The sequence below is a fragment of the Rutilus rutilus genome (genome assembly GCF_951802725.1).
Source record: "Rutilus rutilus genome assembly, chromosome: 3".
Lineage (NCBI taxonomy): Eukaryota > Metazoa > Chordata > Actinopteri > Cypriniformes > Leuciscidae > Rutilus > Rutilus rutilus.
The window spans coordinates 56,573,880-56,598,234 of record NC_140211.1 but is presented as its reverse complement, the minus strand read 5'-3'; the positions used below and the strand labels follow the sequence as shown (position 1 = coordinate 56,598,234).

Sequence of the window (24,355 nt, the reverse complement as noted above, 5' to 3'; positions counted from 1 at the left end):
GGTGCAAGCCTACACACACACACACACACACACACACACACACACACACACACACACACACACACACACACACACACACACACACACACACACACACACACACACCTTTCCCTGCAGTCTGAGTGAGATTGTAAAATCACTTGTGTGTTCATTCTCTCTTTCCTTCAGAGTTACTCATGAAGGTGTGTGTCTAAAGATAAAGGCCAGATGTGCTTTGATCACACTATTGGGCCACAAGAGGTCCTGGTATAGAGAGGTGTGTGTGCACTGCATACATTATATATATATATGTGTCGAGTTCAAAGGCTCTGGAATCACATCCTATATCCTGTTGGCCCACAGTACCGGCTTCATGCCTTCATTCAGGAACTCCTTCTACTTCCTTGAGTAGTTTAATGACCAAATCCTGTGCAAAAGGAACCCAGCCTTCGTCTTTTCCCCAGACACTTGTTCAAATCTCTAGGATTTAAGAACTTAAATCACTTGAATTCCATAGGAATGGTTAACCTCACCTGTTTGGCTTTGTTGTTCTGTTTTAATTGGGGGGTCAGTACATATATTTATAGGTATGTATGTACATGTTCATTGATATTTAAGAATATGCGCTGATATGCATTTACAAGCATTCAGCGGCGTACATGTGATTTAGCATATATTTGATATGTATATATGCAAAATTTATTTTACTCCCTTCTGTTAATATTGTTTTTACTTTCATTGTTAATCTTGTAAATCAAAATAATTTAAAATAAAAGTAAAAAAAAAAATAATAAAAAAATATCACTTGAATTCCAAATATTCACAATTCAATGAAAATCTCATAAGAGTAAATTTTACAAAAACAGTCTAACCCTGTGTCCAAATTATATGCCTACTATACAGTCAGTGGAAAACTGCGTGAACAGATGGGATACTACTTCCCCCACGATATTATGAATTGTGCATCCAATGGACACTTTACTATCCCATGAGGCTTTAGGAGAGGACCTGTGAATATCAGTGAAGCGACGAAACTTGTAGTACGCCCATATTTCCTTCATACTATATAGAACATGCGTCGCGACCATTAAAAAAGTAAGTTCTTCATTAAATGTAGTGCCTATATTTCAGATGCAGCTTTGGTTCAACTATACGAAATAGCTATAATAGCTTAATAATAAACATAATGGGCCCTATCTTGCACCCAGCGCAATTAACTTTGTACACCGACGCATGTATCATTCCTATTTTGCACCCGTGCACAGCTGACTTTTCCCTCCACAGATGCACGCTGGTAAATTAGGGAATGAACTTGCGCTCCCGGAGGCGGTTCAGCGAAAAGAGGAGGCGTGTTCCAGCGCAAACGTTCCCTGGTGCTATTTTGCAGTTTCAGAAAACAATTCCGCCACAGACCAGGAAAAACCTAGTCTAAAGTCGTTCAGATCTAGTCGTTCAAATGCTATTTTAAGGGCGCATGCTTGGCCATAATGTAGCGTGTGCACAACGCACATACACTTTGCTTCTCTCATCTACACACAGATGCAGCAGTTCCCATTTTTGCAAAGCATACATAATTACAAGGAAAATATTACCACATGAGGGAAATCATTGTGGTGTCCATGAAGACGTGAAAAAATAGGCATAAATCTAGCTTACACATTTACCCAAATTATTATATATTATATATTCATCAAACAAAGCTATTTGTGTGTCTTCAGGATGAATAGTAGTAAATGCTGTATGGTGCTTCTCCTTTTGCCTTCCATAAAGAGGGACGTGCAGGTTCAGAATGACTTGTTTTGATAGGTAGAGTAGGGAAGTATATGACGGCTTGGACGTTGAAGACTTTTCTTTCTACATTTTTCTTTTGTATTAGATAGGTTAGGGGAAATGGGTTAGAAAGAATCTTTAGTTTTATTCTTTTCTTTGTGTTGGCACGGTCCAATTTTCCCTTTTTCCTCCCTAGGTCTGTTATAACATAATTTGCTGGTTTTCTGCAATTTCTTTTGTTTTGATTGTAAATAATAATTCTTTGTTTAAATTGTCTCTCTCTCTCTCTCTCTCTCTCTCTCTCTCTCTCTCTCTCTCTCTCTCTCTCTCACATAATAAGTTTGTTCACACGTTCTGCTGCTTCTCGATGGTCTTATTCACTCTCCTAGTGTTTTAATGGTAATAATTGTTGGAGGGTGGCCTAATGTTCCCCTTCTAATTCCCAAGACTTTTAAAAGCAGTGAAGGGTCATAAAGTAAAGCAAATGAAAAAGCATGCAGTGTTTTGTAATGTGAAAGACTGATCCTGTACCTCCAGCAGCTCAGAAACTACAGGCAGAACTTCAGGATTGCAGATGTCAATGGAGTCATCCCGGTATATCTTCTTCTTGTATCGGATGTTCCCTAAATGAAGGATCGCTGACAGCAGAGAGAAAATCCTGCAAGGGAAAAAAACATCAGACGTGAGTGAGAGTGAGAGATACAAAATGGGTAGTTGACAAATATCATGTTCATACCTTTTTCATATTTTTCTTTTTTTCCCCGCATAAATAGTCAAAATAGACAAATTATTTTTAAACCTGTGGTACTTAAACTTCGAAGGGTGCCTCAAAATAACTTAAATTATTTAAAATAAGACAAAAACAAACATGAAAATAAGCATTATTTGGTTATTTTTATAATGAATACATATTTCTAGTTATGCTAAGCTTGAAAATATTTAAAAAAACTGTGAATATTGTTGTCGGCAATGAAGTTTGAAATCCACTATTTTAACCCTCTGGACCTCTTGACAGAAGCCTTGAAATACAACTTTTTTTCATTTTTTTTTCAGGAAAATCAATGTAATATATTTTTGTTTAATAATATTTTTTTATTAGAATTTAGAATTTTGAGGGGATTTTATGATACTATGCAACATTTATAAATTTTTTATGAGCTATTATAATTACTATATACATTTATTTTTTATATTTATTTATTTGCCATCCGGAATAAAATAAAAACTTGTGTAATGTCGTGTAACCACATGTATAGCTCCCAATATATATATTTATATAGAGAGGCTTCTGGATTCCTGTTTTTTTAGACATCATTTCTTAATTTTATTAGTTTTTGCATTTATATATTTATTTATATATACAGACATTCTAAAAGATTACTTTTTCTCAAGGCTTATATATTTTTATTAGATAAGTATCAGTTTTTGCATTATGATTACAATCAAACATTACAGTTTTGTAAGAAAGGGAACACATGGAAAGTATTTTTGTTAAAAAAATCTAACAAAACAAGGAATGGATAGCGATAATTCTTCATTGCTGCACAGTGGCTGATTTGTAGTTTGTACCACCAAAATATTCTCTGAGTTTTCGTATTTCCCTTTAATTTCTATTTTGGTCATTTTTGACCGTGAAGGAACCAAGTGTGATTTTTATTTTATTTTATTTTTTACCCTTTATTATTTCCAAATCATGTCCATGATTGTTTTTTGGTGTTCACATATCTAATGTGACAAAAGTCACCAAGTGTCATCCCATTCTGAATTTTTCGAAGAGGCCAAAAATGAAAACTGTCATCATTTACACAACTGATATGCTATTCTAAATCTGTGATTTTCTTTTTTTCCATGAAATACAATATATACACACACACATTTAATGTTGATGTATTGTACTGGTCAGTCATTTCCCCACAATGAATGGAGACTAAAGCTTTCAAGCTTTAAAAACAAAAAAAGCATCATAAAAATATCAAAAGTAGTCCAATATAACTTCTTTATAACCATATAACCAATTCCTCTAAGACTACAGCATATGATATTGTTTGAGATGAACAGCCTGAACTTTAAGTTATTTACTGAAAATCTACAGTATGTTAACCATTGTGTTTAAAACTACTTCTACCCCAGCTGTCCTTCATGCACATTCTTGAGTTTGTGTGAGATGTCAAAGATTTGAAAAAGGCCAAGATATTCAACAATACAAGGACAAAATTGCATTTTTTGTTTAAACTACTCGCTTAAGTGAATAAATATTTAATGCATGCTCATAACTAATGAAGACATAAAAAAAAAAATTGCATGCAAAGTTTGTGTTAGTTGACTAGAGTTTTGGACAAACTCACTGTTTACGTGTGACGGGAAGGAATCCCACCATCTCCATAGCCAGCTGTAAGCGCTCAAAGTCGTGCTTAAGATCCTCCCCTTCAACTGTGAAGCAATCCTGCTGGTGTCAACGAGAAAAACAAAGGTTACCAGCACTTCAAACAATCAAACACCATTGCACACCACAGTCTGAGGTTTGTTCATGGGTGGTTTGCTATGCAATCATTTTATTTAATTACTCTGTTCAAAAACCCGATGCGCTATTGATGTTTCCTAAATGCTACAGCACGTCAACGCATAATAAGCTAATAACATGTTGCATTCAAACACAAATGCATTCAAACACGAATATCATATGGACAGTAGAGCTGCTTTTTGGGGGTTTGTGTGCTGCCAGCGCTCCGGAGAGAAACTGTCAGGGTTTGGTTGATTGACTTAAAGCACCATGTCATTATGAAGTTTGGTCAAAAACGCAAGAGCGGCCACATTTTTCTGGTTGAAAATGAGGGCGCTGGTGAATGTTAGCATATGCATGTTCTGCGCATGCAGTGGAAAATCCAGAGTGATTTGCCTTTTACACACACACACACACTGGAAATCTGGCACACCAGTAATGGCAAGAAGAAAAGTAGCAATTTATGACCAGATTTATTCCCTGAGACGGACCTGAACATGAGAACGGTCATTGAGTTTTCAGTGAAGAACTTGTTTGAACTTGTTTACAAAAATGACAGATAACGGTCCAAAAGATGATTTCCATCTGCAATATCCGTGTTTCTCAATAGAGTAAAGAAAATAATGTTGATGACCCATATACATTTTTTATTCATGTCTGATCTTACTTAAAATCACAGATTTTACATTTTAGCTGGACAATTCTAGATTTGAGCTTGAATGCATTTAAAAAAAGCCAACTGTTTATGCATTCATTCACTTACATTATATTTATAATATCAGCCATCATATCATTTATCAGTCATATCTACACAGGTCACACTGTTTTTTTCACATTACTTAAATATATACTGTGCATTATGATGTTTTGAGGCCTGCTGTTCATTATAGGCAGAACAGCATAGCTTTATAATACCATCATACTGATTATCAGCAATTAAAATAAATATTATTATAAAAAAAATGTATATTACTCTGTGTCAGCCAAAACAGAAAAGTACTAAAACGTAATTTAATTAGCAAATTTGTTTTAAAAGTGTAGTAGATTGGAGAATTTCAGTATTGATGGAAACACTTTAGATTAGAGAACACATATTCACTATTAACTAGGAGTTTTCCCTCAATAAACTCATAATTACTGCTTATTAATAGTTAGTAAGGTAGTTGTTAAGTTCAGGATTAAGGGATGTAGAATATGGTCATGCAGAATAACGCATTCATATCTTTATAAGCACTAATAAACAGCCAATGTCCTAATAAGCAACTAAAAAATGTGTTCCCTAATCTAAAGTGTTACCATATTGATTCATAATATCAGCTGTGATTTTTATATCGCTGCATCCCTCGTGTTGCGAAGGAGACTTCTGTCCTCCACATGCTCGTCTCCAGCTGGCGGAGAAACCGCTTCATGCTCAACAACAACACAGTCCAACTTACACACACTTAATGAGACGGTGTCTCCTTCATCGCTCGCTTCATTACTGATGCCAAAATTATAGCATACCAGAGCACTGGAAAGGCAAACACTGCTGAAACTCTGTAAGCTTTACGGTTTAAACCAAATCCTGCCTATTTGTTTTCTCTCATTCACATTTGCAGGGTAAAAAAGGCTTTTTCTCATGTTAAATGTTGTAAGACTTCTCAACCGAAACAGATTATATTATGCTCTCGTTCACATTTGCAAGGGTAGGGAATGTTTTTTCTCATGTTAAATGTTGTAAGACTTCTCAACCGATACAGAAGCGAAATGACACATGATGTGGGTTTGACGCAAATTGGCTAAATAGTTTTGCATGTAGTTTCTTGTTCTTGTCTTGTAACACATTATGATACACTTACCTTCTGATTGCTGTTTATTTGAACAGCCACTCGTAGTAACGTGCATTGTGAATTGAAAGACGGCACAAGAAGTCCAAAACCAGCATGAAAAGCAGGGGTCTCAAACTCTAATTACCCAGGGGCCACGAGCCAGATACACATTACAACCAATGTGTGTTCAAGGGTGCATGTTCACACTTGAAGAACACAACTGCGTTTATTATAACAGGAGCCATCTACACTGATAAAAAGGATTTTGTGGTGAAGTAAATACTACAGAAAAAATAATGTCATTTACATGAAAAAGTTCATTTTAGGCAAGAATAAAAAAAAAAAAAAAACGAAGTAAATTTTATATTAGTTCTCAATTCAAGCGTGTAGAAATGAAAGTGTAAATATCAACGTTATAAAATTAAGTAAAATTACTCAACTTCTCTGATACTGGTGTTCCCATCATGCACTGGGCCAGATTTTTCACTGTTTTCCAGCTGTATTTACACTGTTTTATCACTGCCTTTGTTGTTAGGATTAGTAACGTGCCATTTTGTGCCGTTTGGAGTTCATTTTCTACACAAAATGACACAATCCAATCAAACGTTACCGTCATTGTGTATTGTCTACCAAGTATCGATGTCTCTGCGTTCACGTGACGCTTAACGTCTGATATGTAGATATGCTGTCTTACACAATATCTATTGTATTAAATACTTAGGTATTTTTAAGTAAAGCGTATACTTTAAAAGTATGGCTTAATGCAATATTATATTGTTTAAGTGAAATGTATTGCAAAGGAAACTTCAAATAAATAAATATTACTCAACCTTTTACTAGCCAAGGTAAAATTACTTATTTTCTTTGTTACTTTCACTTAACTTAGTTGAGTAGAGTTTACTTAATTCCTTAATATGTGAAATTTACTTAATTTTTCTTTGGCACAAATATTTTTTAAGTAAATTTAACTTATTGTCTTTTTTTCAGTGTAGTGTTGTTGTGCTTTTAGAGGCCATATCCAGGGAGCAACAGTTTGAGACCCTTGATAGAGAGCATGAAGACACCGCAGAAACAATCAGGGAAATACATCCACCACACCAAAAACAGCAAACACACCAGCATGTTGATTTGGTCATTGATTTGTGTGTGTTGTTTCCTCGTCGAGTGTTAAAGTTGATCTCAGACCGCTGGAAAATTATGCTCAATCTTTTTTCCAATGGCATGAAAAATACTGTTCACAGCATTAATCATGATCAGATCTCCATCAGAAGTCTACAGTCAGGGCATCAAATGTCAGAAATGCATGGGGACGCAGGACATTATTAATACGGTTCATTTAAAGGTTTTTTTTATCCCCAGATGCTGTCATTTACTATAGAGAAAGTTAATACATCCCTCAAGTTTGTCAAAACAAAAGGAAAAACATGTGTGTATTAATGCACTTGATGGTTCGAAGGAAGTCTATGGGGTTAAAAAGAAAGTAAAGCTTATAATTTAGACCTTTGACATAAAATCTTCACTATAAAAATATTTGGTTTTTGATTAGTTAAGTTGCCTAATCTGCCCATTCACGGTAGAACCACTATAAAGGTCGGGTTAAAGGTATAGTAGAGTTGTAAACGGTGCTTTATGAAAAGTTACATCAGAGATATTCTTATTTAAGGAGGAAATGAAAACGTGTTTAGTTATAATCATCTTTCTAAGTGTTGTGCACTCGCCCCACAGGCTTCAAATGCAAGGCATAATTACTAGATTATTATGTACTATTATTATTATTATTATTATGTATACCATTATAACTACATGTACTTACTATAGGGTTAGGGTAGGATAAGGATTTGGTTGAGGGTTAGTTGCATGTAATTATGCATAATTTACTGTTATTACTATGGTAAGTACGAGTAACATATGTAACAAGGACACTGTAAAATAAATAGTGTTGTAAAAAGTACCAGTGCTTCTGTACCAAGTCGATATTGCGATGCTGTATGACAAACACGCATTTGACATCTGTGAATTATAGATCTGCGCATTAAGTTTTGGAGTGTAAATGCAGACTAATATACCTGCCACTAATGTGATTTGTTTAATTGTTCTTCATTTTATACCTTTTTAAAGCAATTTACCACGTGGAATTGTTTTGATAGCCACATGCCGTTTTAATGTGCTCATTTTCCAAACCTTCTTGCAATGGTACCAAAAATTGGTACACTGGAATTTGGTAGAAATTAAACGAAATGTCAAAACAACACTAGTATTTAAAGCCTTGAATCCGTTCTCTTTATCATCGCAGGCCTACGATCTCAAGTTTACATTTGTAACTCCCTCCCAATGCAAATAAACCGTGTTTGTACTGTTGCTTATCACTCTTATCCAATCGACTGTAGTGTTTACTTGCCAATGGAGATCTGACCGAGTTGCCCAGAGTTCAGACTATTTATAGAAGCAGAAGAATTGCATGACGCCAGACCAGGGAACACCTCAAAAACACAATGACCAAACAAAATGTCCAGCCTAAGAGAAAGCCAGAGAGATGCAGTGAGCACACTAATTACATCCCGAGCCTCACACACACACACACACACACACACACACAGACACACACAGACCGAGGATGGGAGTGGTGTGTTGTGTGAAGGGAAAGCTATGGAAAGTGATTTGTGGAGCCAGGGACTCGTCTCTGTACAGCAACGACACACTATTTCAATACTGACCGGTTCGTTCTCATAGTAATTGTCCCAGTGCAGCCTTTGAGGTTTCTTTGTCATCTGGAAGTAAGGTAGATGGGATTAGAGCGACATTCCACACAATGCCTGCTAAACACATGCTGATTTTAAGTGGGAGAACAAAAGCATTATGGGTATATAGACACATGCTATAGTTAAGAAAGACAAAAGGCTATGTTCAGACTGGAATACTGTCATACTACTCATACTACTTTTTCAATATGCGCATATGACATGTGATACCCAAGATGACGACTACATTTGGTACACTGTGAGATATCCCACAATGCAATGGACTTTCCTAACTTATTATGTGACTGGACTTAACAGTTTTGCAAAACTTTGTTATTTAGAGATGATAGCGGTCACATGACCTCACTGATGCATTTTTAACTCAATGCTTTGGTTTGAAATGTTTATCTACAAAGTGTTTCACACAGTCTACTATTAAATAAAATTAGCTGTATTGTTCACACTTCAGTTTAGGGTCCAATTCTCACTATTAACTATCTATTAACACCCTCAATAAACTCCTAACTACTGCTTATTAATAGTTAGTAAGGTAGTTGTTAAGTTTAGGATTAAGGGATGTAGAATATGGTATTAATATGTGCTTTATAAGTACTAATAAACAGCCAATATGCTAGTAATATACATGATAATAAGTTAATAGTGAGATTAACACTAAAGTGTTACCGTTTTATTAAATACTGAACAGTATCAAGTAAGCAATATGCTAGTATTCCAATCTGACAAGACAAAGATATAAAATGACATGTACAACAGATGGATTATGACAAAAGATGGCACACACTGAGGTGAAGAAACAATTTATATGAAGATTAGATTCATTTTCATACAGATGGAGAAATTATTTACATTCATGCCGATTTATAAAACTAAAGAATTATTTAATTCATGAAGAATCTGGTTAACTTTACAATCAGATTGAATATGTTAACATTAGTTAATTTAATGGCTAACATTAAACATGTATGAATCTTAGTTACTGTTTATTTTTATATATAATCTCATATGCAGTTCAAATAATTTATATTTATAAATTAAATTAAATAAATGCTGTAAAACTGTTAGTTCATAATATCTAATGCATTAATAACGCTGAACCTTATTTGTTAAGCGTTACTGGGAATCTAATCACATTTAGTATTTGCTCTTGCATAACCAGTTTTCAAAACCGGTTTGCCCGTTAGCAAAGCAACATAATTGGCTAGATTGAATCTAGAAGTCAAAACCTGGCATAGATTTCTGTGGATGTTTTTTTTTCCTATGTGAATTCTCCACATTTTTTGAGGCCTTAAGACATTAGAGACGGAAGTTAAGAAAGAGCCACTATAATGGTACTTGGAAAAAAAAAATGGCAAGAATTCACACGTCTAAAGTTTCTTCCTTATTAAGTTTCTCAGTTCACTGGAGCTTTTGAGTTTTGCATATAGTTCTAAGGAACAGAATATCTTGATTCTGATATACAGAGGAATGTGTGTGTACAGCCAGCAGACAGATGGACGCACGAGATCAGGGACAAAAAGAGGGACTATTGACAGAGACTCTTCTGTGACTGTCATATGCTGGTCAAATCGTTCAACGACAGACTAGTAGATTTGATATTTTTGGTTCCGATGCTTTAATTAGTGCGATGTGAAAGCTATCCAATCAGAGCGGAGCTTGCTGTTTTGAGAAAGCTCTTTTTTTTTTAGAACATAAGATACAAAAACACAGACCTATTAGACAAATGAAAACATACACATCTAATAACACATGCAATGTTATTATTCCTGAACATTTAACAGAATTATCTCCACCCAAAAATGAATATTCTCTCATTATTTATGTCATCCCAGATGTATATGACTTTTAGTCTGTGGAACACAAAGAGAAGGGTTGTTTTTATAATAATCTCTGAGGCCATTTACTGTAATGCAAGTTTTGTTCTCTCAAAGTTGCCATGCAAAACGAATATGATGGTAATCCATGTGACCAAGTTGATGAATCAATGTCTTCTGAAGCAAAACAATAGGTTTGTGTGAGAAAAAATTTAAAAAATATATAAACCATTGCTTCCAGCCCAAGGTTTATGAGTTCATGCTGGATGTCAATATCAGCACGTTGAGAAGTAGAGCTGCATAATTAATCGTTAAAAGATTGATCTTATTCCTAAATGACAGCTCTGTCTATTAAGCCTTTGACAAGTACGATCACGGCAAACATTCAGATCTGCGTTCTGATTCAGAGAGAACAGTTGTCATGTATAGATATGAAACGGCTTCACAAACTCATATCTGTCTTACAATCATTAAAATCATCACAGAAGAATTGGGATAAAAGTTTATATTCTGGATATCATCATCACTGATGTCTACAGTAGAGATCAAAATAGAGCAAATCACCTTTTGAAAGTGACTTGACGCTTCAAATAAAGATTTGTCAAGTGACTAAAGACAAGTGACTGTTAAAAATGCATTTGCCATTGAATCGTTCATTCAAGAGATTCATTAGAAAAACACTGATTCATCCAGTAATGAAACTAGTGAAGTCTTTATGAGTGAGTCATTGAATCATTCATGCAACTCGATAAAAAACAAAAAAAACAAATATATATATATGTTTTGTCAGAACCTCTAGTAACATGTTATTTTGTTTAGTTGTCTATTCAGAATTCAGCGTGAACTCATAAACATGCATTTCAGAAGACACTGATCAACTGGGGTTGTATGAATTACCGTCACATGCATTTTGTGTGGTTTTTGAAGCGTCAGCTTTTGACTTTCCACTTTCATTATACGGACTCAGAAACAAATAATTTATCTAAAAATATCTGTTTGTGTTCCATAGAGGAAAGTCATATACATTTGGGATGACATGAGGATGAGTAAATGATGAGGGAATTTTCATTTTCGGGGGGGAGTATCCTTTTAACATTTAGACAAAAATCCATTTACACACAAACACAAAAGACTGGACGCCTGCATGCAACAGCGTTTCACACAGAAACAAAAGCATGAGGCAGGTGTGTGTTATGGAAATGAGGGGCATGTTAGGAGCACAGGCCTGCTTTCTCTGGGTGGATTAGGTTTTAAAGCGTCTCTGTGTGCGAGACCACAGCTGAAAGGAATGAACTGGAATCTGTTTCCTCCATATTCCCCACTTTCCTGTTTGCCTAGTGAGAGTGAATCCGTCAATAGGCCTCAGAGAGCAGATGACTGACAAACACTGACTCTACAAGGGCAAAGCACACACAAACTGCGGCCGTCCAATGTTCTCAACAAAGCTTTGTTGATGTTTTTTATTTATTTTTGTGTGTGTGCAACAATGGTCCTGACTAGGGGTGTCACAATATACTGGTATTGATGATAACAGTGATATTTAAAATATTAAATATTGATGTCATCACTACAAATGTGAGTGGAAGTAAGGGATAATCTATAACTAATTAAACGATTTTAATGCACGATGTGGAGGAAAGTTCCACCCAATGCGAAGCGGAGTGCATTGAAGTGGTTTATTGCAAAGCTAGCCGTGGATTATCCCTCTTATACCATGGTCATTTGCCAGCATTGACAAATCAAAGCTGTTATTGGTGTTTGTAGTGCAATATTTGGCCTGAGGGGTAAAAACAACGGTTATTTTCGTCAGTTACAGCTCGTTAGATCTAGCTTTAAATCAGACAGAGAGATAAAGTAGTGCGTAAGATTACACTTATTTGCATGAATGAATTAAAGCATTTATTTGAATTAATTATCGAAAGAGAGAAAGAGAGAGAGAGAGAGAGAGAGAGAGAGAGAGAGAGAGAGAGAGAGAGAGAGAGAGATGCGTGTGTGAATTACCTGCATCTGTGCAGTTTCTCTCTCTACTAACAATGAAGCTGTAAGTTTAATTAATTCAAAAACAGAGCTGTTATCCCCTCTTTGCAGAGAAATATAATGTAGCGATTCAGTAGTAAAGCTATTTTATTAATAAAAGTCACGGGAAAACAAGTTTCTGTGCTCCTGAATGTTTCTATGTGTGCGCAGTGCGATCTCCGCTCTCTGTGTGTGAGTGACGTGTGTGTGTGTGTGTGTGTGTGTGTGTGTGTGTGTGTGTGTGTGTTTGTTTGTTTTGAAAGGACCGCTCTAATATAGAACAGTGATTAAACTGATTGGAACTACCAGTGCATTCAATGGTTTTAATGCACACCTTCCAGCCAATCAGAATCGAGTATTCAGACAGACCATGGTATAACGAAAATAATCCAGCACTAGTAACTATCTGACAAAAAAAAAAAAAGACGAAAAAAAAGGAAACAATTAATTTGACTGCCTTATTTTAAATCATCTATAGATAATCGTGATATTGTTATTGTGAATTCTTTCATCTAGTGAACATGACATAGTGAAAGCCCTAGTCCTGACACACTGAAATCCACTGCCTTTTCTCAATGACCCGGTATACACCTGGTATCAAGTATTATAGACTTGTTTTGGATTCTATCATAGTAACTTTCTGAAGACTGAAAGACAAAATCCACTTTAATTGTATGGAAAAGAGCAGCATGAACATTCTTTAAAATTTCTACTTTTGTGTTCCATGAAAGAAAGTTTAGCCTATAACAGAATTTGGTAACACTTTATTTTACAGTGTCCTTGTTACATGTTACATGTACTTACCATAGTAATAACAGTAAATTATGCATAATTACATGCAACTAACCCTCAACCTAATCCTAACCCTATAGTAAGTACATGTAGTTGCTTAATATTACTCAGTACTTAAATATATAATTACACTGTAACAATGACACCTTAAAATAAAGGGCTACCCTTTATTTTAGTCATATATGGACAGCTCAAGGTGTAAACAGGGATCCCTCAAAACACCTTTCGAGATGCTGACGAGGCACAAGCCTTTGTATATATCGCTTGCACTTGTGTGTCTTGATGCACCTCAAGTCAGAGAAGTTTTTTCTCAGCTAGGCTTGAAAAGAAAAGATTCAACAAATTGGAAAAGCCCACACATGAATGTGCACAAGACTTCACGGGACATCTTCCGTCAACATGCAGTGACACACTGACAAAGTAAGTGGTCATAAAATCAGTGACCCTCCTCTCAAGGAAATTCAATCGCAAGTGATCACAGGAGACGCGTGTTAGTACCAGGTGTGAACAGCACTGTGTCTCAGCTGACCTCTTGTGATCGCATCTTCAGAGAGGAAGGTTAACAGCGATCGGAAACAGTGTTGGGGGAAACGTATTACAAGTAACTTGAGATACGTAATCAGATTACTTTTTATAACCAGTAAAGTAACGAATTACTTTTAAAATTTTCAAACAAGTAACGCAAGTTACTTTATTTTCCCATTTCTTGACTGACAGCTCTCTCGTCCCCAATGTTGAGAACAATCGTAAGTGCAGAGGCGTTGTGTGTGAACATGATGGTTACTGTAGTTCTAGACTAAACGTGAGCATGCATTTACTCATCTCACTTGCACAAAAAAAAAAAAATTATGCATTTAATCTCACTTTATTGATCAATGTAGTTTATATTGACTACTAAAAGAAAGTTTTTAGTTGAAAGGCATTTCAATTTTGGTGTGAAATAATACTTTTTTGTAATAAAACACCCAGAACCAGGTGAGAAAAACCAGGGTTTTTTTTCTTATAACGCAATTAGTTTTTAAGGGAGTAACGCAATATTGTAATGCCCTACTTTTTCAAAGTGACTTTCCCCAACACTGGTTGTGAATGAGGTCGCTGATGGAGAGTACAGTGCATGCAGTGGGATGAGGTCGTACCTGATTGAGGTAATGATATTCTTCAGGCTTTTTGAGGTGGAACGAGGTCCTCTCCTCTTCACTCGCTCCTGCCAGCAGGTAGTAAAACACATGGTAATTCCTAAAAGAACAAACCCATATAACGTCAGGCGCTGTATGAATAAATCTGGCTATAAATACTTAAAGGGTTGCAGTGGGGTTGAGCCTGCTGAGCCTGTTGCTGTGGTCAGGGGTCAGAGGTCAGGGGTCAGTTTTGGGAAGCCTCTTCAAATCAATGGGAGTCAGTCCAATGGACAAACAAACTTTCACTCACATGAGAGATCGCAGCAATTAGCAAACAACATCCAGCAAATGATCTAAACGTATCCTGATGGACAAAATCAAGTCCCGTCCTACATTTTTTTTCTCGATCAAGCTATTTCACCCGGATAAAGAAGAGACCGAGAAGAAAGAGACTTGAATGATTAAATTTCAAGTCTAAGACTTCCTCGTAAGGCATCATGCCAGATATTTGATGAAGAATGTATAATATAATGGTAAATGTATTGATGTCAAGAGAGTGTTGCTCACTTTAGCAAATGACTGATGAATGGTCTCATGGAAATGACATTTAGTATATGTGTGTCTGGTACACATTTCTTCATAACTAAAGCATCACGTAATGTCTTAGTTTCCCCATGATTTAATTTAACACATTATGAATAATATATTATTTTTTCCATATTGTTTTTTATTTTTTGAATTAATATTGCCCCTTTGCTAACACTTTTTTTATTTATTTTTTATTAGTGAAATGTTTCAAGAAGTGTTGCTCTGCTACTGTAATATGCATTGTAATAATAATCGGAAGGCATTAATAGTAATAAGAAGAGACTTTATTGTCATTACAATAATAAGAATTTGATTATTGCCATTACGGTAATCAGAATGAGATGTTACTGTCATTATAGTAATGGAAATTAGCATTTTATCGTTAAGGTGGAAGAGCCAGGATATTTTTAATATAACTCCGATTGTGTTTGGCTGTCATATACACCTATCATATACACCTAAGATGGCTTGAGGGTGAGAAAATTATGGCATAATTTTCATTTTTGGATGATCTATCCCTTCTTTACAAGCCACGACAGGTTTCAAGAGTCTATCTGTGTGAAAATACTGTACTGCACACAATCTAAAAGCACTGGAGGCATGTTTGATGTTTAAATGTGCAGGTATTGCTTCATTAAAGAAGAGGAGCACTCAAGTCAATGTATTTGAACTGGGGCTGCACAATATTGGGAAAAACTGACATTGCGATATTTACGTTTTCTGACATTGCGATATATATTGCAATATGAAGAAATACAGCGATGTTCAGAAGATGACTTAAATAGCTGTATTTGGAAATAATTAATTATTCTAAAATGAGTGGTGTGATTTTGTTGGTGCAAAATAAAATTAATTATTTATTAAGCTCCTGAAGACTTTTTTGTGTGCAACCTTTTTTTTGAATTTGCATTTCCATTGCTTTTGCCCAATTCAGTATAAAATAATAATAATTGTGATTTTTAAAGTGATTATTATTAAAACTAAATAAGAAATATATTTTAAAATGATATTGTAATACTGTACTATAAAATAATCTTTTTTATTTTACAGTACAACAATACAATTAAAATACTAATATTTGCATCTTAATTTCTTTATTTTTTTTAATGTTAAACCATCAATCTTTGACAGGTTGCTAGCAAATTGATGTATGCGCTCGTTTTTACAAGTTATACTGCGATATTGGTTTTATTCCTATGTATCGTGCAGCACTATTTTGAACACCAGTTCAAAAACTAATCAGGGCAACAAAATCTGAGATTGACATGAAGAGAGAGAGCTTTACTGATTGTCACTTTATCACATGATCTTGAGCTGGTTTCAGTCGGATAATGCACTGCCCCGAAACTGAAGCACGACTGCTGTGATTTACACCAAAGTCGCAAAAACAAGGAAATTATGGTCGGTTTCCTTCATAAACCCTCATGTCATGAAACCAGTGAGACCGGTAATGACAGCCGGGATAAAGCTGAGATTCACACACATAAACTGAACACTGTGGAGAAATGATTCCCACATGTTCACTACTGGATTTATTTCCTCATGAGCTCCTACCAAATCTACACTCTCCTCAGTTTAAATAAACTGTAGTCTAGCCTAGTATAATAATGTTGATGTAATTACGAAATACTTCACTTCAGTAGCCGACATCATTTCTTAAAGGGGTGGTTGAATTTGATTTGACTTTTCTAACTTTAGTGAGTGTGTAATGTTGCTGTTTGAGCTTAAACATCTGCAAAGTTACAACGCTCAAAGTTCAAAGCAAAGGGAGATATTTGCTTTTAAAGAAATTGCTTTTTAAAGCAACACTAAGGAACTTTTACGTTAAGTTACCGTTGTCGTAAATAATTTCGCCGCAGTCTACTGTCGCACGCACGCTCGCTGTTTATCCAGCACCGGCTTTGGAATGAACGATGTCCACTGACAAGGTAGAGTATGTTGCATTATTTCATGAAAGTATGATGTATTGCGACATCAGAAACGAAGAAAAAGTAAATAATGACTATCGTAACGCTTGACGTAAAGCAAGTCAAATTTGTAGTTTCTTATGTCTCATTCGAAATACAGAAACGCTACCCGATCTGGCAAACTTGCATAGTGTGGTTATAGCAGATATAGGGCCGCAAAGCGAATCCAGAAGTGCCTTTCACCCTGTTACGACTTGATGAACCACTGATACGATTTTGGAAACATTATTTTAAGGTAAAAAATGTTCCTTAGTGTTGCTTTAAGGACTACAACAAACGGCTGGTCGGGACTACACCACATCCCTCCTGGGTTAGTGACATCACCAACCCTAAAATTTACATAAACCCCACCCCCGGGAACACAATTTATAGATTATTATGACAGAATATGCTAATCAATGACTAGAAGAAAACTACACATTAGCAACATAAATTCACCAACTAACCATTCAGAAATGTTGTCTACATGTTGTCACTTCTTCTTGAGTCTCTCCATCATTGACTGATTCCGGTTTGAACATAAAAGGCTAAAAGCTTTGACATTTTCAGTGCATGTGTGTGTGAGGTAAAAGGACACAACCTGTTGAAGCTCCGCCCCCTGTGCCGGGAGCAGCAGCTCATTTGCATTTAAAGGAACAGACACAAAACGGTGCGTTTTTGCTCACCCAAAGTGACAACTTTAACATGCTATATAAAAATATCTGTGGGGTATTTTGAGCTTAAACTTGTCATACACACTCTGGGGACGTCGAAGACTTATTTTACATCTTGTGAAAAGGGCATTATACCACCCCCCTTTAATAGTTGAAATGAGTACAAAACAAGTCATCAATATCTCCTACCTTTCATTGTGTTCCTGATAGACGAGCCGGGATTTCTCCAGTAGGTATTTCTCCACATATGCCCTGGATAAGAACAAACAACAGATTAGACAGGGGACCCAGACCTCTCTACACACTATTATCATAGTTATTATTCATTATTATAACGCTGCAGACGGGAACACCTGTCGCTCTTACCCTCTAACAGTGCCACTTTCCTGGTAGTTCACCTGGATGAACTTCCCAAAACGACTGGAGTTGTTATTGTGGGCCGTTTTAGCATTGCCAAACGCCTGTGAACACAGGGAAAATAAACAGCATAAGAGAGGTGACAATTATCAATGTATGAAATGAATGAATGAATGTAAAAGAATGAGTACTAGAAAATATGCTGTCAAAGTGGGCTTCAGTTGAAACTTTATTCTTTGCTCATTAAATTTCAACTGCATTTTCTTTGATACAGAATAACGCTTGTATAGTATTTAAATCAGCTTAAAATGAAGAGTATTAAAAAAGTAGAATATAAATTATTACAATATACATGCTTTAAATTTTAAATAACAGTCCTTGAGGCCTATATCATAATTTTTCCATATTGCACTAATTGCAACTACAAACTTAAATTGTCATAAAAAATATTTCAATAATAATGCAACAGGTTTTACAACAGTGGTTTTCAGCTGGTTTGGCCATGGGATGGATTTTCCCCTGGAACATTAATTTTTAGGAATACTCAAATTTATTTTTCAAAAAATGGTTCGCTCACACACACACTTTATTTAACATACATTGTAAGAATATCACTAACAACATATGGCATTATTTTGATGCCAAAAGTCAAGAGCACATTATTGTAAAGCGAGAGCACTTTCAAGTGATGCACGAGCGCGAATCTCCTTTGCTTGCTCAAAGCTGGACGTGCGCTCTCCAATTAGGGTTGCCAACCGTTCCGTATAATACGGAATCGTCCCGTATTTGACACATAAAAGTCTTGTTCCGTATTGAACTGATACGGAACGCACTTTGTTCCGTATTTTTGAGAATCAATTCAGTGCAAATCCATGACAGACACATATCAGACTATGAACGAAGACATTTGTAGGATATGATAAGAAAAAAAAAAAACCCGACGGTGCGGTAGATACTAATTTCTCCCTCTGTTTGTCTATGATGACAGCGTAGCGTTTTTAACATCTTGGAACGTCATCAGAGAATTCCCTTTTAATTGGTCGTTTCAGTCATTGTGAGTCACGTATCGTAGCAACTATGACGACAAGTGACAACAGCGACCAATGACTACCTCCGAGCAGCCGGCGAAAAAGAAGATATATGCATAAAAATATACATACAGGTGTTGTGTTGCTTGAATGCAGTATTTGAGTGCAATATTTTATATTTTTTTTATTAGCTGTTTTTTAATGTATTATTGTTTTGCACTGGAAAAAGTTAACTATAATGGAAGTATAATTATATAAAGATGCACTACACTTAAAATGTTGTCTAATTAAATAAAAAAAATATTTTTTGCACTGGAAAGAACATTCGAGAAGTCTAATTCTAGTGCATAAGTTCTTCAAATGCAGTCTAAGCCGATGAGTTTTGAATTATATATTTTGTATTTGTTTAAGTTAAAAATAAAACGTATTATAAACTAAACAAATCCATGGTTCATTGTTGGCAAAATGACCATGATAGCCTTTATATTTCACATCTATGTGGTTCAGTCTTGTATATTGATTAGGCCTACTTGCTATTCTATAAAAATATAGGCTGGGCCTAATAAGTTGTAGGCCTATTATAATATGCTATAATGTATGAAATATATTTATCTAAATATCAATTAGTTTCCACAATATTCACCAGAAGTCATCATTTCAGGGGTTATTTTTAACAAATTTCTTCCGTGGGGGCATGCCGTTATTTCGCTTCTGGATTAAACGTTGTCAAAAGTTATCAACCAATCAGAACAGACTCCTGCCTGACCAATACAAATGCTAAATGGAATCTTATTGGCTGAGAATGAACCGCACCTGGAATTCTTTCTGCAAGCTCTACAAAGCACATGCCTATGTATGTGTGAGCGCAACTGAAGATTGTTCACTGGTTGAGAAACAATGCCTTACAAGACGCTATTATTGAAAAACAGGGCAGTATTGTACATGAACGCTCTCGTTATTTGTAGCTAAACCACATGTAAACAAATCCCACTGTGGAACGAGCTGCCGAGGTCAATCTCACAGCCAGACACACACACACACACACACACACACACACACTGCCCTGCCCTGTCGAGAGGCAGACTTTCAGAGAGGGGTTTTACGGCTCTTAGGGGAAGAAAGGACAAATGTAAGGCGGCACCACCGACACACAGCTGACAGCCATGAGCTACTGTAACAGTCTGTGCTCACACACACACACACACCCATCGTGACGCAGCTAACAAGTTATGTTAAGTAATGTCTTGAATTGTCTAGGAAAGGTTACGTCAAACACGGAGATAACTTTACAAATGGCCTCTGGAACACGTGTTGGAAAAGTCTATTTAGCCCTTCATGATGAACAGCACATGGCAAACATCAAGTGGATGTTGCACAGTTACTCCTCTGACATATTAAAGGAGTAGTTCACTTCAGAATTAAAATTTCCTGATAATTTACTCACCCCCACGTCATTCAAGATAATCATCTCTTTCTTTCTTCAGTCGAAAAAGAAATTAAGGTTTTTGAGGAAAACATTGCACGATTTTTCGGGTCCAACGGGTTGACGGTCCAAATGTGAGTTTCAGTGCAGCTTCAAAGTCTCGACACGATCCCAGCCGAGGAATAAGAGTCTTATCTAGACAAACCATCGGTCGCTTTCTAAAAAAAATAAAACATTTATATACTTTTTAACCACAAATGCTCATCTTGCACTAGCTGTGATGCGCCACACATTACGTAAATCACGTTGAAAGGTCAAGCGTGACGTAGGGGGAAGTACAGACCTAGTGTTTACAAAGCCAACATGCAAAGACCAAGTCAAAAAGTATATAAATGTGTATTATTTTTATAAAATTAACGATAGTTTGGCTAGATAAGACTCTTATTCCTCGGCTGGGATCGTGTCGAGACTTTGAAGCTGCACTGAAACTGACATTTGGACCTTCAACCCGTTGGACCCCATTGAAGTCGCTATATGGAGAAGAATCCTGGAATGTTTTCCACAAAAACCGACATGAAGAAAGACATGAATATCTTGGATTACATGGGGGTGAGTAAATTATCAGGACATGTTAATTCTGAAGTGAACTACTTTAATGAAGGGTACTTGGACGCTAAATGGAAGAGGCCTGGACGCTCCAGGAAAAGGGGTCAGACGAGGACAAAACTCAGCCGTTAAAGTGTCGCCTGTAAAATCACAAGACACTTGACATCTATCATAGGCCTTCTGGAGACCAAAAAAAAAAACTTTAAACAGACCTGGAGAGAATAATAGTGAGGATGAACTTGGCAGGCCTGTTACTGCAAGAAACGGCTGCCATTAAAATCTGCTGAGATTTACATATCATCATACAGGAGCGAGTTTCCCAGAACCATTGGTTAGCAAACCGTTATCAACCATTATCCCAAAACCATAGTTTCAACGAACATTTGCAAAAAGCATCGCAAAGTTGTGTGGGTGAAACTACAGCTCTCGACCTGTGGTTAGAAGCATTATATGTATGATATGTGGTAAAGCAAACCACTCTTTGGCATTACAATATTAGCCTTAAAATGTCTATTTTAATGTTAGTATATGGCTGGAATTTAAAGTGTGCAATATTAGCTCAAATAGGCTAATGTTGCGAAAGGCCCGTTTTGAAAGGCTTTCTCATCATGCTTTGCTTCTTACTGGCAGCGGCAAATCCTCCAGACAAAACAAACACACAAAGGGCTTTTGTCTTGAGATAAAGGTCTTGATCGCATTGGAGAAATTGAAGGAGTGAATAAACTACTGAGTAGCCAAATTCATCACAATTACTGAAATACTCTGACACATATGGACGGAATAAAATGACATCAAAAGCAGGAATGAGAAGTGTGTGGCTTTTCCCGGCACAAGACACAGGGGAACATTCAGCAAACATGTTTTGGTGTGATATGTTCAGGGTAAGTGCTTTTGAATGGATCTCAGGGGTTGAGAACTGAAAGCATTACAGCATTATGTCTCTCACACAAACACACAACAACCCGCTCTGATCGTGTGGTCTTCTAATGAACCACATCAGGTAAATATTATCACTGGGCCAGAGAGCCGTCACAGGAGAATTACTCTCAAAACAGTTTCAGTTTGATAAGACCATAATCCTCCACACATGTGAGGAGCACAAAGAGTTTGCAATGTGTGAGAGAGTCTCAAGTTTTTCAAGTGTTTATATGTCTATGTGGTGTTTTTAATGTGCTTTAAGACAAACCATGTGTAAATTCATAAGGGAGTATTTTCTCCTTAAAACTGCAGTGAACCAAAGACAGTCTCAGAAACACGGTTTGAAATCGCTGGTGTTTCTGACGTCACAAACTACCTTGTAACCAATCAGATCAATGTCCCGGCGGGCTTTAGCATATCATTAACACCGAACTAGCAGGGGAGACTCGAGAGATGCCAGGTTATCCTGGTATATTTTTCTGTTGATTTGAAAAATCAGGTAGATTTAGCAATATAGCGGGTGTATGAGGTATATTACAATGTTATGATGAACTATATGCCTTTTTCCACTGACGTTCTGAGTGATTGTTAGAAGGCAGACTGAGAACGGGAACATAGTTTGTGTAACATTAGCAACACATTATTAGCTGTTTGATAACATAGTCAAGCAAAAGGCTAGTCATATTAATTACCGTTGTTTCCGACGTTGTAAAGAGCGATAACATTGTGCAGCGTTTATCTCAGTAAGTTGGCAGAGTGAATCTGTGAGCTGTTGTGAGTGAGTGGAGGCAGGGCTAATTAGCATATTCATGAATCCTTGTATACTAAATGAAGCAAGGGTGTAGGAGTTACATTCAAGCTATTTTAATTTTTTCCACAGGAAAAACTTTTAAATATGTCATTTTGGTGATCAAAGGGATACAATTATTGACTACAGCGAAACTTTAAAGCCCCAATTTACTCACGCCAAAGTTATTTTTTGTTCTTCGCTAAGCTAGGGGTAAAAAGAAGTTCAAAATATGTGATGATACTGCTAGCGAACATCCCGACGCAGTCCACACTGGGTCACGGGGTCACACGGTGTTCATTCCCTGGCAGCAAAGTGAGTTTAGTCTGACTAACACCACTGAACACAGTTTATATCTGAACAAAAGCCTAAATTCAATCTGTTCATCATATAACGCGACCAAGTCTCTTCAGAAAATTTGGACTAAACTCAATTCATATGGATTAGTTTTACAATCTCTTTATGAACTTTTTGAAGCATCAAAGTGGTAGTTGCGTAGACTGTCAATGGAGGGACTGAAATCTCTCCGATTTTAATCAAATAGATCTTCATTTGTGATCCGAAGATGAACGAAAGTCTTACGGGTTTGGAACGACATTAGGGAGAGTAAATGACAAATATTATGTTTTTTTTTGGGGTGAATGATCCCTTTAAATTGAGTCATTTAGTAAGTGTTTTTCTTGAATTGGATTCAGAAAACCATTAAAAATGACCAAAGAAAGGAATTACATGAAAGATAACAATCAGTCGTAACATCAACAGCAACTCGTTGAGCTCGTTGTAGGAGCCTGGAGGAATGTAAACACAAACTTGTTTCCTGGTAGACTGTTAAACTGCTACACCGACTCCTGAAAGCAGTGTGAAGCCAGCCAATTAGATTAAATCAAACCGTTTTGAGAAAATCCATGATTTTTTGTGCGCAGTGCACATCAGATGGTACATGAAGGGTCAGGTTGGTGGATCGTCTAATTCACAAAATGTGATGTTTTACTGCACTTTATAAATCAGTCTCAAAAGGAATGAGCCCGTCTTCCAAATGTTTTGGCACTCCACCATCACCTTTATGCCATATGGACTGTGTCTAGAAAATTACAACAGCACTCATTCCCCTTTCCTCTTTCGGTTTCAGACGCATGTCCTGCGCTTTAAGTGACTCACCGTTTGGCCCACTCCAAAAATAGGAAATTTTTCCTGGATTACAGCGCAAAGACACAAAAAGGAAGCCCTGAACGGCTGCACTACAGAGCTGGGGTGTGTGCGAGTATGGAGTATATGGAGTCAATTCTCCTGAGTGTCTTTATATTATCTGTGGGATGCAGTCAGTTGTTGTAATGGGAGCGGCTGCTGTATGTGACCAGGATGAGCCCACCCAAACGTCTGCCTTGCCCACCCAATAAGAATTTAGGAACAGATAGTATTAAAGGGGTGGTTGATTATGATTTCAATTTTTTAACTTTAGTTAGTGTGTAATGTGG

At 36.4% G+C, this 24,355-nt stretch overlaps 1 protein-coding gene across 8 annotated transcripts in view; it reads right to left on the bottom strand.

Annotated features, from left to right (window-relative positions):
- myo9aa (myosin IXAa) overlaps window positions 1-24,355 on the bottom strand; it is a 205,631-nt gene that overhangs the window by 74,226 nt on the left and 107,050 nt on the right. For 5 of the 8 annotated variants that reach the window (XM_084405054.1, XM_084405056.1, XM_084405058.1 and 2 more), the window contains exons 3-8: window positions 18,128-18,222; window positions 17,951-18,013; window positions 14,572-14,671; window positions 8,772-8,825; window positions 4,095-4,195; window positions 2,281-2,407 (exon numbers count right to left, since the gene is read on the bottom strand). In XM_084405054.1, the coding sequence (XP_084261180.1) occupies window positions 2,281-2,407; window positions 4,095-4,195; window positions 8,772-8,825; window positions 14,572-14,671; window positions 17,951-18,013; window positions 18,128-18,222 (540 nt within the window). The remainder of the gene's footprint in view (window positions 1-2,280; window positions 2,408-4,094; window positions 4,196-8,771; window positions 8,826-14,571; window positions 14,672-17,950; window positions 18,014-18,127; window positions 18,223-24,355) is intronic. The other 3 variants (XM_084405055.1, XM_084405059.1, XM_084405057.1) reach the window with 2 other exon arrangements.